Source organism: Kwoniella pini, chromosome 9 (genome assembly GCF_000512605.2).
Source record: "Kwoniella pini CBS 10737 chromosome 9, complete sequence".
Taxonomy (NCBI): Eukaryota; Fungi; Basidiomycota; class Tremellomycetes; order Tremellales; family Cryptococcaceae; genus Kwoniella; species Kwoniella pini.
The window spans coordinates 1,339,440-1,356,048 of record NC_091724.1 but is presented as its reverse complement, the minus strand read 5'-3'; the positions used below and the strand labels follow the sequence as shown (position 1 = coordinate 1,356,048).

The window sequence follows — 16,609 nt, the reverse complement described above, 5'->3', positions numbered from 1 at the left end:
AGTTTTGTTTTCATGTGATCGAATTTCATGCATATCATTTTGTCCATTTAATTTATAGTTTGTAAATCATTCATTTCTGAAAAGTGATAGATATCGTATCAGGTTATTAGCTACAATTTTACTGGCTTCTTCAATTACATTATCATAATCTGTGATTTAACGAATTAACGAATTGAAGGGAAAGTAAATACGGGGTATGCTTGAGTATTATTTATTGAATGGCTACTAAGAGACTCTATGATCAGTTGACCTGATTAAGAGTTGCAATAAATTGAAATTTTGATAAAGACGATACGAAACTGTAATGTTAAGCTTTTGAAAATCAGGGAAACATCGTAAACTCATGAACGTAACGATTTTCCGCCTTCTACATACACTCTCATCGCATTAGTTGTCCCACCCAGACTGGGATATAATTTGATAATTAGGCATCAGTTTGAGGCGCCCATACACATTGAACGGTCAAGACACTTGATCAGGAGGATGACCAAAGCCTGATCAGTAGCACTTTCGATTATATGCATATCCAGTGACCCAAAGGAAATGCATATTCTATGACTTCTCCTTATGGTGATGCAGTAATGCTGATCCGGATCAAATCCACTTTCCGACTATGTCTTCCAGATATCTCAGTATCTCTACTTTGTTAATTGTATATGTATTTTGACACTCTAAAGTTGGACTTTGAGATCTGTCAAGTCTGCTTGAGATCCGACAGCGATATTGTGTGGTGAAGCTTGTTCGAATGAACTGTATGAAAGAGATTCGTTTGTCAGCTTCTTTTGACCAGGTATTGTCTAAAATGAGATGCGAAAGGCAATCATAAAAATATTCTTATAAAGAAATAGAATCTCTCCCGCTATTCTAGCCTTCCACCTTCTGGCGATTTTTAATCTATTATGAAATTTGACTCACCTTGGATACCTCATTCTCAACACTTTAGGTCTCTCAGCTTCTTGGAATAACAATTTTGTCTCTGCAGCTTCTTTACTTAATTCTAAATGTTTATCATTTCTTTGAGTCCAAACTTCTGCTTTTGGTGTGATTTGAGCTAATAATCGAGTAACAACAGGTAATGAATTATCTTTTGTTGATTTAGACCATGTTTCTGGATCTAAAGATGGTGATGTTGTATTGGTTGATGTGGAGGGTAAGTAAGGGTAAGCTAAGATTGAGATCGTTGTTAAGATCAAGGTGTTTCTCCAGAAAGGTGTGAAAAATGCTAAAATAATGTATATCAGCTACCAGTTTTGAATCAAATCAGGTCGAAAGAGAGTCACTAACATTCTGTAGTATATGCATCTTCAGCACCTTCCCCATGACCATGATGCGAATCATCATGACTTGCTCTTTTAGGTGTAGAAGTTGATATTCCCCTAACTGCTAAGCTGTTTCTTATTATTGAAGTAGTTGGTCTGAGCATGTTTAGTCGTACTGACATGTTGGAGATTGGTGTGTGTCGATGATAAGTTTATATGAGAAGGAAAAGATGAGCCTCGACGTTATCAATATGTTCGTTGTTGATGATGTATTATCCTTCATTGATAGGTTCAACCTAATCACTCGCACCCACCTAGCCTCTGGCTCAAGCGTATGAGGACGGGATTAAACGGTTTTACTTCAATGTGGCATAATTTGATCCCGCCACAATGGACTTTTTAGTTCCTTTAAGGAACGTGGATAAGTCTGTGCGTTGAAGTGATGTAATGTTCTTCTCGTCTGTGCAGGGGTGAAAGGAAATGAAGTTCAAGAAAATCAGCTTAGTATTTGGGTAGCCCCAGTACATGCATTGAGCTCTCGATTGAAGATTGATGAGAGCAGTGTTTGACGAGAGAGTATTCACGATGTACAGAGAGATTTGTGGCATTACTTCTTTATGCTTAGTGATTTTTGATGGTGCCTCGGAGAATTTATGATAATTATTGTAAATAAACTATTTCATTTCCCAAAGACGCGTCGGATTGGAACAGCAACATTATTATCCATATTAATTTGGCCCTTTCCTACTTCTGTCCGATTGTTGACAGAGCACACAATATTGCATACTATTATTAGCATACTTTTGAGTAGTCGACGATCGACAATTTCACTTTCACTTACATTTTCATAGAGCCGAATAAGGTTGTGCCCGATAGAAACGAACTCAATTTAATACGAAGTCAAGCGACGATTTACTCAGCCTGTTACGTGACCCGAAATCGGTGCCAAAGTTGCAGGAATAGAACAGTGATCTTGTGCCTCAAAACAAGATGAATATGCAAAGTATAAAATGTGAGTTAAGCTTACGATATGTGCATTCGACAAGCAGATACTGACTTGCGTTCAGGTGTGGTGGTTGGAGATGGTGCTGTAGGAAAGGTTCGTCTTAACCTTTATCGATAATCAGGGCGATGTAGAACACTGATATGTGGAAGAGTAGACTTGTTTATTGATATCGTATACGACGAACGCTTTTCCTGGAGAGTAAGCCGAGAATCTACTTTCCCTTTCGTTGGCCGAGAATATAGGAACGATCCTTGGCTGATCGCTTGACCTTGCGATTGTAGATACGTTCCAACAGTATTCGATAATTACTCCGCATCAGTGTTAGTGGATGGTAAACCGGTATCGTTAGGTCTATGGGATACAGCAGGACAAGAGGATTATGAGTGAGTGCAAGGCAGTCCCAAACCGATTTTTTGTTGCTGCCTCGACTAATCCATAACAAATTAGTCGTCTTCGACCATTATCTTACCCACAGACCGACGTATTCTTGGTCTGCTTCTCAGTCGTTTCCCCACCTTCATTCGAGAATATCCGTACGGTAAGTTGAATGATCTTTCATCGTTCTCAATTTGATGAGCAACTGACGTGTATGTCTACTTTCTGACATTCTCTCTTCAATAGAAAGTACGTTTTCTTGGGTCTACTTTGAATTCCTTGTTCCAGCAATATTCCGCTGACTGTTCCCTTTGCTTCCTGTAGTGGATACCAGAAATAGCACATCATGCACCGGGTGTACCTATAATCTTAGTAGGAACCAAGCTTGATTTACGTGAAGATCCAGTGACACTTCAGCGATTAAAAGAGAGGCGATTTTCACCTATAACTTATCAAATGGGTGCTCAGTGCGCTAGAGATGTAGGGGCTGTCAGGTATTTGGAAGCTAGTAGTAAAACGTAAGCATAGTTTTCTTCGCTCTCGAATGAGCGAGATTAAACACGGTAGATAGCTGATCATCTGATATTTGCGAATAGGCAAAAAGGATTGAAGAATGTGTTTGATGAAGCTATACGAGCTGTTCTACAGCCTTCGATAGGTAAATCTGGTCCTGGAGCAAGTAAGAAAAAGAAGAAACAATGTGTGATTCTGTGAACGCCGGGTAAGGATTTTCGGGAAGACGCGTATGCCTGAGCAATTTGATGCTTTCATTGCGGACATTCAATGCATATAGTTGAATATACAGACTACATGACATACACAAGTCTTAGATATTTCCTTCCTTTCTGACGTACGGGCAAGGAATCCGACCTTTTATTTGAGACTATAATCTTAATTTAAAAATTCAGGCGGTAAATCCCCCACAACACATGAATCCCAAGGTCTCCCAATGGTATCCCAAATAAATCCTAAAGATTCGCGAACTTGTTCTTTGATATTGTCTTGATCAAAACCTGTCGATTTGAAGCTGGGATCATCGGATTTTAAATCCGAATATTTTTCAATTGTCGAATCCGGATAAAATACTGAAGTCTTCTGCAAATTCAATAAAGTATCTTTTACCCAATCGCATTTTCTGCCTTGCCAATCCTCAACCTTGAAATAAGATACAAGTCTACCTACTTTCCCTGAAGAATTTCGTATTGATAGTGAAGTGTATATTTTTCCATATTTGTCAAAAGCAGTATAATCACCTATAGTTTTTGAATGATTCGAATTGGTCACATCGCCATTGATCCTTGCTTCGATAGTCCCGTATGCGTATTGAATTTTACCATCTGTGGATTCTTGGCCGTGATGTTTCAACCAACCTATCTCGTAAACTTTTTTTTTCCTATCAATAAACGTCTTGACGGGAATGCCCCGCTTGCGAAATAATGGTGCACTAGAAATACGTACGGGGAGGACATCGACTGTGTATGCAACTCAATAAGTCTCTGCACCATCCATCTAATTTGTCGTTCTCAATGGTGTTTATATCGTTGTTACTGTTTGATAAGGAGGGTTCTTCGAAAGGCTCCATCTTGTGCGTAGAGAGAATTATCTTCGTTAAAGCAATATAGAATCATCAAATGGCTGATCAGTCCTTTACGACAGTACAGTATACAAGCAAAAACCTGATTGCGAAAAAGAGGGGAAAAGAAGACTTTCTTTCCCTTTGATTGTCACTGATTTGGAACTGCATAATCATACGCACGATGAAAGGATTTAACCTACATTTTGGCAAAGCTGTCATATTCTACATCATTACGTTCTTTGGTTGTCTTTCGCTTCGTCTTATTGTAAATGATGTTGCATGTAGAGAAGTAAAAGATGAAGCACGACTATGAAAGTAATATCTATTTAATCAAGCAAAATATAACACGTCTTACGTTTGCCAGCAATGTTCACTTCTTTCCATCCCTTGTTTCCGGAAAAGCTAGGGTATCGCACTTAAGAGGAGGGCTTCTAAGATTGAGAAATGACACTTTGATCCTTGGATTCATCGTAATAAGAATGTTTGCCAACAACATTCCAAATGATTTCACAAGGTGCCCTAAATTTTTCTTCAATAGTCTTCTTATCAAATCCTGTCAAATCCTCAAAGGCGGGATCATCGAATACAAGATTCGAATATCTTTCTACACTTGAATCTGGATAAAATACTACTGAATTTTTCTGGGAGTTACGTAAAGTCTCATTCATCCAAACTTCTTTTGTATTATCATTCCTGGATATTAAATCGTCTATGTTGAAATACGATACAAGTTTACCTATTTTACCCGACTTGTTCGATATTGAAATAGAAGTGTATATGTCATTACCATCCCCAGAGATTGACCAATCACCTAGATGTTCTAGCCGACGGTTAATGGAGTCGACAGTTTGGATTATTCCGTACATGTATTGGAATTGACCATTCTTAAAAGCTTGACCTTGCGCTAGCAACTTTCCTGTTCCGTGAAATATTATTATCAGCAATTAAGTTTAATGGTTCGCGCCAATCAGAAAGTAGGACCTCTCTGAAAGTACGTACTAGATCTATCCCTCTCTTCGTAGGCTATCTCACCGGGATTTTTGAAGGTGAAACCATCGATGGTAGGACCATCATTAGTGTCTTCATCATTGTTGTTAAGGTGCATTGAGGATCCTTCACGAGATGTCATCTTGGTGTGAAAGTGTAGAAGAAAATAGCAACGTTAAGTAAACACTTCTGTTGGAATGTGGTTTAGAGCTTGTTACTTTACTTGAGTAGATACGTTCCAGGAATTCAACTTTTATAGATATTTTGAGGGGATTCCATGAACTGACGTTTTGATATTGTGTGTGTACATATCGTACTTTTCCTTTGATAGGACCAGTGAGCACGTCATACAAAGTGTGTACGAAGGCTTATACAAAGGTGGGTACTTGTGGAGCTTGATGACGAGCAGCGCCAATTAGTCTGGGACATTGTCTCTATCGAGTCTTCCCCGTACACATCGGACATCCTCTCTTCGAAGCAGTGACACACGTCATATGCGAGGTATACTTGGGCATATAATAGTCTCCATTTGGTCCGGGTATGCCGGATTATTCGTATTTATCCCATCACCGTCATAATTGTCGTCTCTCAATTTTGCGAAAGGAAAGTCCAAACATCCATTGATCCTTCGGTTGTCTCAGTCGTGTTCGCAGAGCGTAAGATGCAGTCGTCATCATTGTATGAGACCAATCTTCTCAGGGTCTCTTTTCAAGAGTCTAGAATGGCCTGTCAAGTACATGACGATTATACCTATCCTTTCTTGGTGGCAATCCTTTTTCAGGTCTGCGACTAAATGCTCCATTGATACTCGAGCTGAAGTGAGTCCAGAGCGCATAATAGAGGATCGGATTGCTCAATGACGATATCACCTTTCTTCATTCGAAGCTCCGTTTATCATCCTGCGACAGTGGGAAATTCTGATAAGATGACCCGTTGTGTTTTCTGCGAGGCCATCGTACTACGCTCGAGTGATAGCTGTTGACTTCGCCTTAGGTCCTACCACATGTAATGACTACCATTCACCATTCTTGAGAAGGACAGAGGACGTTATTTTTCGTCACTATCACTACCTTTGCGTTGCGTTATGCTGCGAGATCCGTTTACATCCGTTGGAATAGTAAGATACATCGTTCATTTTATGTACTTCTCCTTGCCTGTATTTCTGCCAGTACATCATTCAACGATTTAATCACTCTTACGCCACTTAAGTCTTCGCCGTCAACTCGCACAGCTCCATCGGACCATTCACCTTCTCTCCTGATCAGTCTGCCCTCTAAGCCTGCAGTAACGGAACCACGATAATCCCTGAAATGGATCGTCAGCGTGCGTCAAGGGTTTGATCATGAGGGATTTCACTCACGCTTTGAGCTCATCACCGACCATAATCACCCCTTCTCCCGGACTCGCTTCACACGCTGCACAAGCTGCGTTGTATATCTCAGGGGAAGGCTTCGCGTGTTCCACATCCCATGATAGGGTTGGAGGATATGTCAAAAGGGGCAATATATCAAGTGAATCGAGAGTCTTCACTATGGATGAAACTTTATCATTAGCTTTGAGAAACCTGACATTCTGTAGACGCCCGCAAGATTACATTCGGCTCTTACTCACATATACGTGGGTCTGCATTGGATATTATCGATGTTTTGATTTCCAATCTGCGCAATTCTTTTACTGCGACAAGGGGAATTTATTATTACGGTGCCCAGTGTATTCAGACGGATTCACTCAGGACATAATGCCACGTACAGCAATCTATGGTTTCTGGGAAGTTTTTGTAGCCCTTATCACTCTCGAATCTGCTCATCAAGGCTGGACCAATCATACCTATCTTCTCGTTGAGTTCTACGGCAAGAGGTCCGTCAGTATGTTGACAAGCTGGTATGAAAGGAGCGCCAATCAGATCAATTACACATTGACGTACCGCTTGAGCTTGCTCCGGCTTCTAATAGAGTCTGGTATATGATTTTCGTCCACCATTCCTCGGGTGTCAATGCTGGATGAGTGTGTTTACCGTACAGCGGCCAATCTGCATTCACAGCTCTGAAGGCTATCAAATCAACGAAGTGAACCTGGGACCACGGCAGAATATACACTCTGAGGGTTACACTTCGTGCGTGCGCTTACCAGGCTTGAATGCTGATCGAACGCTGAGAGGGGTAATCGTTCCTGGGGACAGTCCACCTTTTATAGCTTCATCATAATACCTTGCTGTTGTCAGCACGAAAGCACCAAGAAGAAAACATCTCGATAAGCTCACTGTTCATGTATAGGAAGCTTCGGCGTACATAGCGTGTCTACAAACGACCGATAGGTCTTAGTTCGATTTACTGTTCGTATTCTGAAAGATCTCACCGAAGACGTCAAATAGCACGAGCCGAACCGGTTTTTTCGCTGAAGTCGAGGACATGTTTCTGCTGCCATGAAACAGATCTCTGAATTTCCACGGACTCTTCCACATTCCGTCTTCAGTAATCAGCCAGCTGTCGTCCCAAGGTCAACAAGAGAATTCTTCATCGTATCTCTTGTGATCATCATCACCCCAGATTATCGGGAGAATACAAATTGATGACGTCATTAGATATCAGACCTAAGTCGGGATAAACATAAATTGTTTACTACTCAAATGATTAAAGAACTGGCACATTGAAGTCAGCTTCTTGCCTGTCCAATTTGCATATGCTACTCGTACAGCAGCTATCAAAGTGCTGCTACCTCGATTCTCCATCTACCTTTACCCTATAGCTGAGAAGAACACACAAATGACTCATGCCTGAGGCTAATAAAGCCCTTCAGGAAGAAGAGCTAGAAAGCCTTCGAGCTATCTATTCTGGGGAATGGCATGATGTTCCTCCAAAGAAAACTGCATGGGGTACAGAACTGGATGGGGGATGGTGGGAAGTCACCGTCAAAAGTATGGAAGATGAGCGAGTTAGCGTGATCTTAAGGGGCAAAATGATATCCGTAAGTCAATTTTGTTATGCTTATTTACCATCGAAGGACATGATGTATTGACGCCATGGGTACTATCATAGGCTTACCCACAACAAGTTCCACCATTATCAGTCAAATCGCCCGAATATCTCACCGCTCAACATGTGCAGAATCTACATAATTTGATTCAGGAGAAAGCAAAGTCGAGAGTTGGAGAGGCTATGATATTCGAAGTGAGCTATTCTATCGCACTTCTTGTTCCGCCGAGACCGCTCACATCTAAGTCTGAATGTACAGCTTATAGATACGGTCCGAGACTTCATAACGGATAATCATGCTCCTTTACCAAGTCCCGGGGACGTCAATCTCATGGAGGAGAAAGCTAGACGGGAGGAAGCGCAACGAGCGGTAAATAATGTTACATCCTTAACTTGTGCGAGCCGGCTAACAGTAGTAGATGCTGACGATTCGAGCTCATTTAGGCTGAAGAAGCTTCGAGAATAACAGAAGAAGAGAACAAACAGCGTGAAGAAGCCAAGACAAATCGTTACTTACATGATCAAATTCAGCTCAAAACTATACAAAAGAAAGAAACCGTTGATCAGGTAAAACAACGAGAAGAAGAACGTCGAAGGCAAGAATCACTGGCTACTTTGGACGTAGGCGATTTGGAAAGTCGATATTTGGAGTTAGATCAAAGTATATCGATGGAAGGATACGAGGGTCGTTGGAAACGATGGATACTGTTCGGAGGAAAAAGGGAAGTCATCTGGACGAATTATTCTGCCGAACCAGAGAATTATACTCTGAATGGTCGTACCGAAGATACCGACGACAACAAGAATACATTTGTCAAAGCAGCTTCGCCCTGTCTCAACGTACAGATTGTCGACTTTGCTGCGTCATACTACCTTACACCTCAAGGTGTTAAACGTATAGATCAGTGTACAGTGGAAGCCCTGCGGGTAAAGGAGATCAGATCGGACCATGTCTTGAAAGTGTATGCTGTGAAGCGTTGCAAGAGTCCAAAAGGATGGGAGAGATTGATCTTGGTCACTGAAGCTACCAGTGAAGGAGGTAGATTGCGGAGCTGGATTCCTAGAGAAGGGTTCGGTGAACTTTTAGCTCGAGAATACATAAGTCAGATCTTATTGGGACTTAGCGAGATTCATTCAAGAAATGCAACGCAGAGACAAATCGATCTAGATTTTACTCTCGTTTCCAATGGTAATAATGGGGATAAAATTGTGAAATTAGCAGGAACGGGGTATACCAGGCGAATCATCGATCTGCATAGGTCGAACAATTTTTTACGGAGTAAGATCGAAGTAATCCCGGAAGAATGGTCAGTGGAATCTCTGTGCGATCAACTCATCTCAGTGCTCAGTACTTTTATACCTTAGGATATCACCCGATGAGCGGGACTCACCACATTCGTACTCCAAGCAGCGAGACCTTTGGCATGTAGGCTTGTTACTGATACAATTGACCTACGGGCCTGAAGCTTTGCGGAATTACCATAATCTGACATCTTTGTTACATCATGGTAAGTCGTTTCCGCAGGGATCCTACTTCTAACCGGAATTGACACTTCTTCGATTCTTAGGTGTCGAATTATCCGACTCAATGACAGATGTGCTGTCGGGACTGTTGAACCAGAATCCCAAGAAACGACTAACGGCGGATGATGCCTTGATAAAGCTTAAGAATACTGATGAGGAAACGACGAGAAGGGGATTTAGGAGGACTAACAGTGGTAAGTTCGGATCAAGGGACTTTCAAGTTCCAAAGCTTACCAGCAAACCAGGTCACGTCCCTCATAATTCCCTTTCAGGTGGTCCCGCAGATCCGACTCAAAGCTTCTTGGGCATTTCGCCAGTAAATAGAGGATTATTCGGCTACATGCCAACCACTCCTCAATCGCTTGCACCAAGGTTATCAAGATACCGTACTGATTTTGAAGAAGTGGAATTTCTAGGTAAAGGTGGATTTGGGGAAGTCGTCAAAGCTAGGAACAAGTTAGATGGCCGATCTTATGCTATCAAGAAAGTCAAACTCCGTCTAGAAGATGACGAAGCCAAAGTCTACCGGGAAGTAAATAATCTTTCACGAGTCAACCATCAACACATCGTTCGATATTACTCATGTTGGCTTGAGGATGCGAAACCACCACAACATACGCCTACGGCTGACGATTCCACTCCTGGACCTGCTATGACTAGCAATACTGGCTCAACATCAGAAGAAGATATATTCGCTTTGAATTTCGATGATGCCTCCTTCTCTCGAAGAGACCAATCTCGAAGTGCTTCCTTCCCTCGAATCAGGTTTGCCAATGAAGATGATGACGAGGACGAAGATGAAGACAGTGACGACGGCTCGAGCAGCAGCGAAAGCGATAGTGATGGTGATAGCGATAATTCTACCGCAGCCGACCCTTCCGAAATGCGGGAGAGAGGTAGATCAGCGAATGTGCCTATACCGCCGAAGCCCTCCCAGTCAATCACGGACGCTACAACGGATGATGGGACTGTAGAACGAGTACTGTATATTCAAATGGAGTTCGTTGACAATCAAACTTTAAGAGAAGCGATCAATCGAGATTTAACGGAAGATGAAGCTTGGAGACTTCTCAGGCAGGTTCTCTCAGCTTTGGCGCATATGGCCTCACTTGGAATCGTGCATCGAGATCTCAAACCTACCAATATTCTTATTGACGGAGATGGAAATGTGAAGATAGCTGATTTCGGCCTATCCACTACCGACAAGAACCCTATTGAGCCTAGTCACGGGACCGAACTACTGGCTAATGAGGTTGATCGAACATCAAACATCGGTACCGGTTTATACATTGCTCCTGAAGTACTTATCTCAAAATCTTACAACGAAAAGGCCGATATGTATTCGCTTGGTATCATCTTCTTCGAAATGTGTTACGCCTTCAAGACCAGTATGGAACGTGCCCATATCCTCAATGCTGTTCGGCAACCTTTAATCACCTTCCCTCCTGGGTGGCCGACAACGCATAAGCCCAACGAAAGAGCGATTGTGACCCGTTTGTTGTCACACGATCCATCGAAGAGGTTTAGCGCAACTGAATTGCTTAGAAGCCCATTGTTACCGTCTCCAGAGAAACGTAAAGAGGATTGGGATGCCGCTATAATAGGTAAGCCCATTTGTGAATATGGTGCACTTATATCCAGCTGATTGCCGAGTATTCTGATAGAGCTCACTGATCCCAAGTCGTCACAATATCAGCCGCTTCTCAACGCTTTATTCGATAAGACCTCGCATTCTATAGCGGACATCGATCATCGTTTGGTCGACTACACATATGACAACGATTCGGATGACCAATTGCAAGTCTGGCTTACGGTAGTCATCCAGCGACTTGTTGATCTTTTACAGCGACACGGTGCAGTCGAAAGCTACTTGCCATTGTTGATGCCTGAGACAACCCTCTTACATACATTTCCCGGTTTGGATCCCGTTAGATTGATAGAAAGATCTGGCCAGATTGTGCAATTGCCTTCCTCAGACCTGCTAGCTATGGCTAGATCAGCTACTCGACGGCAAATCGAAAGGATAAAACGTTACCATGTGGGAAGAAAGTATTCCAACGATCAGGTCGGCGGTCAACCGCTTGTCTCAGGAGAATTGAGGTGAGCCATTTGACATTTGGGAGTAGAGAGAAACTCAGAATACTCATGTCGCACCCTGAGCAGTTTCGACATTCTCTCCCCACTGCGGTCTGGGGCAGCCGAGGCAGAATTACTAGAGGTAGTGGACAAAGTTATATCGGAATTCAGGGGAATGAGAGGGTCATCTTCTGTGGAGTATGATTTCCATATCAGTCATGAGACAGGTATGTCCACTAGCTATATTCAATTCATTACTATCAGTAAGCTCATGTCAATCGCAACCTGCAGTACTCGGTATCATCCTCGGTATCATACCAGATCGACCAGATAAACCCCGTCGTAAAGTATTGCATGAATTCAAAAGGCTAGGAGCCAGTCATCCTGTAACGGCTACAACGCATTCAAGATCGATATTAGGTAATGTACCAGGATTACTAAAAGCAACGATGGATGAGCTGGAACAATGTTGTATTGCCGGTAAGAGCATAATTTTCCGAACCGGAAGTTCATCCCGCTGACATGAAAGTAGATGAGTTTGAGTTGGTAAAAGGTAAACTGGAATCTCTGTTCCCATCATCCAAGCGGAAATTGGCGGTGGCCTTTGACGATATGTCAACTGTGATCAAGCTTGCTCGAGCATTCGGAGTGACCAGGCGAATCGTCTTCAGGCCTACTTTAGCCAGGCATTCTGAAGTGAGTGGTCCTCAAGGCAGCAAAGAAGGATCTAAAGCTTACATGTGTCCCAGTTCTTCCGCGGTGGCTTCATGTTCGAATGTGTTAGAAGGGGCAAACAGAAGGAAGTCGTAGCTTACGGCGGAAGGTGAGTTTTGAGATATCTACCGATTTCACGGTGCTTTCAGCTTTCTGATACGGAGCTCTTCGTTAGGTATGACTCGTTGCTCGAGCACTTCAAACAACCCGCTATGCACTCACAGTCCCGTCGTGTGTTTGGAGTAGGAATGACTATAGCCGTAGAGTGAGCTCCCTTTTCACTTAACGAAAAGCAAGAAGTTGAGCTTGAGCTGATTCTGAGGAATAGTCAACTTGCAAGAATTGTATCGAAATATGAATCTTCCTTGTCCAGACGATTGATGGAAAAGCCAAACGAAGACGAAAGGTCTTTTGGATATTGGAGTCCAGCAGTGAGTGCCGAAGTCTTCCGTTAGGTTGGGTCCAGCTGAATTGGTAAATAGCGATGTGATGTATATGTCGCTGCTTTCCCACATGTCGATCTATCGGTGCGACTGAGCGTCATTGGAGAATTATGGCGAGCGGGTATAAGGGCGGATTTGCAGTATGACGATGAGAGGAGTGTCGAAGATGTTGCACTGGAGTGTCAAGAGCAGAATATCTTGTAAGTCGTGATCGGTCTGCGATATTGTTGTGCTTCGTTAGCTGATGGCGCAAATCCCTAGGTACTTGGTGATTCCCAAAGCGAGTAAGACGGTGGTGAAAGTGCGAAGTATCCTACGGAAATCAGAAGAGGAAGGTATGTTGTGCGATACGTTTTCGTCGGAGCGTAAATGATTCTAACGTTACTCGTGACACAGTGTCACGTCATGATCTGTGTAATCACTTGCGTATAGCCATATCCGATCAAAGGCGTATAGATGCCTCATATGCGTCGGCTGAAGGATCAATGCCCTCTGCTCAAGCTGCCGCTATGTCAGTCGAGCCTAAGCAGGCAGAAGTTGATATTAAGCTGCTCCTACCGCCTGAACCTATGTCTGCGAAAGGCACGAAAGGCCGACCAGTCAGGAAATTCAGGCATGGAACCAAGGTAAGCTAGCCTCATCAGGATGGCTCGTGATATTCTTGCTAACAAGATCTCGGTAGTCTGTATACTATGAAAAAGGTAAATACCTCTCGCTTACCCCGCAAGCGATACAGACCTGACATATTGCAATTTAGCATCCGAGTTCGCACTTCAAACACGTTCAAACTTACCAATTTTAGGTGTAGACTTGCCTTTGTCAATGTTATGTCAAATGACTTTTGATACTTCTTGGGTGAATGATGATGAAGCATGGAGAGCGTTGCTAACTAGAGAAGGTATCTCAACTGGAGATAGGAGATATGCGGAGACGGTTAGAGATGCCGTGAAAGATAGAAAATTAGGCGGCTCAGCCAATGGTTCGACAGGATCATCGTTAAATGGGAGCGGGGACTGGTGCTGGCTTTTCAGTGTCAGGGAAGCCAAAGTGAGTAGTGAACATGCCAAGCAGTCATCGCCGAATTGTGAAAAGAAAGGGAAGTGTACTGATCAAGCTGGATAGGGATTCTTGTTGCAAATCAAATTGGAAACGGGAAAATAGATAAAACCTATGTACATTGTAGTTAGTACCATTGCATGCACGTGAAACAAGGATACAAAGATATGAAACACAAAATGAGTCACGTAAATGAGCTGTATACGTAACCTATATGTCACCATGCTGCTTCTGAGATTCAGTTTGAATCATATGATAACGTTGGAAATGTATAAGCATAAATCGATACAAGGCAATTATAATCTATATCTTATCAATCTGTCAAATATATAGAAGCAATTGAATAACCAGTATAGTATAGGTGAAAGCAAAACGGCAGTGGAAAGATGGATGATCTAAATCAATGTTGTACCAAATTAAGAACGAAATTAAGTAAGAGATAAATCAACTAAAATCGTAATTATACCCAAAACGATTTCGATTCCACTGAACAACCAAGAAAATTAGATAAACTGATACTGAAACAATGATATTAAGTAATAGAATTTGACTTACATAAGTATAATTACAATACCTTCTAATCTTTCTCCATGACTTGAATTTACACTCTCTTTGAGTAATTTTAACATATCTTGTAGGACCTGATGGTAGTAATCATCAGTCGCGATCAAATCAAATTCGATAGCTTACTCACATCAACTCTCGCATTTAGAGAATCGACTCTTTGGCCTATCTCGAGGTATGATCGGGCTGCTCCATATAAAGGTTCAAGATCTGGAAAAGTCCTATGGTCCAACAGGGGTGTCAATTCAGGCGTCCCTCATGCTGTGCTTAGTATCAAGAGTTCGTGATTGTTGGCAAAAGTGGGATTTAGACATACCAGAAGAATTCAGGCGAATCTAAAATTGATCCGACTAAATTTATATTAATTCTCAAGATAAACAAATTACCGATTTGTTTCATAATTTCACTTCGAGGTAGCTAAATGATATACAATTCGCACATCAGTCAATAATTCCGCTCTCCAGAATGATCGAAACTACTGGCTTACACCGATTTTACCCGTCTCACTTAGTGATTTAGGTATATCCTTGGTTTGTTCAATTGTCGAAGTGATCAGTTCCTCAAATAAAGAGATCTTCACCGATTGCGACAATGCATGAGATAACGAAAGTTTCGTCCTGATTCCCACACGAATCAGCTTGACCCTAACACACGGATACTATTCGATCGAGCTCACATATATGAGGAACCTTTTCGAAGAGTTATAACATCGTTATATATTCTGTTCCACCCTAATGAGCTCTGATTTCCTCTTTGCTGAGAACATTCAGCTCACCGAGAATAATCTGCATAATAGAAATTTAAATCTTCCATTTCTACATCTTCAGTCGATAACCTCTCAATCTCGAACTTCTTACTATAGAACGGACATCAACACCAAATTAGCACATCGTACTTTTACTACATCTGATCGATTAAAAAGGAAACGAGTATTAGACTTACATACTACTCAAGAACCTCTTTTCTTCCTTTTCAGTCATACCCCAAATGACGACCGTACCATATTCAAATAGGAATACATCAGGTACCCATTCTTCTTCTTCAAAATCATCATCATCATCCCTTTCACTATCATTTCCATTTCCACCATTTTCTTTACCATTCACAATTCCTTCATATCCATCATCATTCACATCTTTCAAAGATTTTCTCCTTACATTTGAGGGTCCAGGTCTTTTTGTAAAACCTGTTCTTCTTTTGACTTCTCCTGAATTATTTCTTGAAGGTGATGAAGGTCTTTTGGGATGGTTCTCATTATTATTTGTATTATTACTCAAATTCAAAAGATCAGCTTCTGGAACTTGATTTGTAGATTGTACTGGTTTCAAATGAGGTGATCTGAAATTTGAGGAAGATGATGTAGGAGGTGGTAAATATGGTGTATGAAGACATTCCGTATCAAATATTCTTGGATGTGTTCTATAAGATACTGGTCGAGCTGAGAGATAAGCTTGCATAGCTGGAAGATTATAGGTCCTGTATACAGAAAGGTTTAGTAATCACCCTTTGCGCTAAGATCTGCGAGAATGATCACTCACGCAGCCGTACAGTAAGCTGTAACTCTAGGTAATTTTGCTTTTTCACTCTTTGTTAATCTTTGGGCATCTCTTCGTGCAGTTCCTTTAGGTATTTGTGATAAAGGGGTATAGAACTGTGAAGGATACAACTCTGAGCTTGAGAATAGGATGATTGTCTCGTTTAGATAGCTTACCTCCACTCCTTCACCTTCATCTCGTTCGGACAAGCCTCTACCATTGTCGTCATCTTCATCCTCTTCAGGGATGGTAGGTGTTTCAGGCTGAGTAGGCAATACTTTAAGCTCTACATATAATTGACATCAGCCTTCGACATTGCGTACTACTGGCGCTCCTGCACACCGTTTACTTACTCGTTCCCAGCTTTGAGGTTCTGTAATAAAGGTAGATTAGCCAAAAACAATGATTCTGAAAACAGGTGTCTTACTAACCTCATAGGTTGCCTTTGCTCCCTTCTTGCCGGTTGTTGCACTTGAGCATAAGGCAGTGGAAGTGTATTTGTTGGTTTTGGCGGCATTGTGA

General features: G+C 41.9%; 7 protein-coding genes across 7 annotated transcripts; 2 read left to right on the top strand and 5 right to left on the bottom strand.

The window, feature by feature from the left end:
* Positions 1-671: 671 nt before the first annotated feature.
* I206_106761 (uncharacterized protein) lies at positions 672-1,441 on the bottom strand (the record flags this gene model as incomplete). The annotated part of the gene is made up of 3 exons (XM_019159045.1): positions 672-750; positions 916-1,222; positions 1,285-1,441. The coding sequence occupies 3 exons, from the start codon at positions 1,439-1,441 to the stop codon at positions 672-674; spliced, it is 543 nt and encodes a 180-aa protein (XP_019007717.1).
* An 808-nt stretch (positions 1,442-2,249) lies between these two features.
* Positions 2,250-3,354, top strand: I206_106760 (uncharacterized protein; the record flags this gene model as incomplete). Its single annotated transcript, XM_019159046.2, has 7 exons — positions 2,250-2,271; positions 2,327-2,358; positions 2,420-2,463; positions 2,547-2,648; positions 2,713-2,803; positions 2,965-3,158; positions 3,237-3,354. The coding sequence occupies 7 exons, from the start codon at positions 2,250-2,252 to the stop codon at positions 3,352-3,354; spliced, it is 603 nt and encodes a 200-aa protein (XP_019007718.2).
* Positions 3,355-3,531: 177 nt separating this feature from the next.
* On the bottom strand, positions 3,532-4,222 carry I206_106759 (uncharacterized protein; the record flags this gene model as incomplete). Its single annotated transcript, XM_019159047.1, has 2 exons — positions 3,532-4,084; positions 4,143-4,222. 2 exons carry the CDS (start codon positions 4,220-4,222, stop codon positions 3,532-3,534), a joined length of 633 nt encoding a protein of 210 aa, XP_019007719.1.
* A 425-nt stretch (positions 4,223-4,647) lies between these two features.
* I206_106758 (uncharacterized protein) lies at positions 4,648-5,345 on the bottom strand (the record flags this gene model as incomplete). The annotated part of the gene is made up of 2 exons (XM_019159048.1): positions 4,648-5,132; positions 5,216-5,345. 2 exons carry the CDS (start codon positions 5,343-5,345, stop codon positions 4,648-4,650), a joined length of 615 nt encoding a protein of 204 aa, XP_019007720.1.
* Positions 5,346-6,339: 994 nt separating this feature from the next.
* I206_106757 (uncharacterized protein) lies at positions 6,340-7,613 on the bottom strand (the record flags this gene model as incomplete). Its single annotated transcript, XM_019159049.1, has 8 exons — positions 6,340-6,508; positions 6,564-6,732; positions 6,815-6,877; positions 6,953-7,048; positions 7,128-7,253; positions 7,331-7,410; positions 7,464-7,500; positions 7,559-7,613. The coding sequence occupies 8 exons, from the start codon at positions 7,611-7,613 to the stop codon at positions 6,340-6,342; spliced, it is 795 nt and encodes a 264-aa protein (XP_019007721.1).
* A 359-nt stretch (positions 7,614-7,972) lies between these two features.
* On the top strand, positions 7,973-14,093 carry I206_106756 (uncharacterized protein; the record flags this gene model as incomplete). The annotated part of the gene is made up of 20 exons (XM_070203392.1): positions 7,973-8,167; positions 8,239-8,370; positions 8,435-8,545; positions 8,620-9,482; positions 9,541-9,683; positions 9,744-9,893; positions 9,945-11,303; positions 11,364-11,799; positions 11,863-12,002; positions 12,067-12,255; positions 12,308-12,471; positions 12,525-12,598; positions 12,665-12,754; positions 12,818-12,920; positions 12,972-13,132; positions 13,194-13,267; positions 13,329-13,558; positions 13,615-13,633; positions 13,690-13,979; positions 14,055-14,093. 20 exons carry the CDS (start codon positions 7,973-7,975, stop codon positions 14,091-14,093), a joined length of 4,962 nt encoding a protein of 1,653 aa, XP_070059493.1.
* Positions 14,094-14,416: 323 nt separating this feature from the next.
* On the bottom strand, positions 14,417-16,604 carry I206_106755 (uncharacterized protein; the record flags this gene model as incomplete). Its single annotated transcript, XM_019159051.1, has 12 exons — positions 14,417-14,474; positions 14,544-14,629; positions 14,683-14,773; positions 14,869-14,969; positions 15,040-15,169; positions 15,229-15,273; positions 15,328-15,408; positions 15,495-16,028; positions 16,091-16,203; positions 16,264-16,373; positions 16,441-16,460; positions 16,519-16,604. 12 exons carry the CDS (start codon positions 16,602-16,604, stop codon positions 14,417-14,419), a joined length of 1,455 nt encoding a protein of 484 aa, XP_019007723.1.
* Between the last annotated feature and the right edge of the window lie 5 nt (positions 16,605-16,609).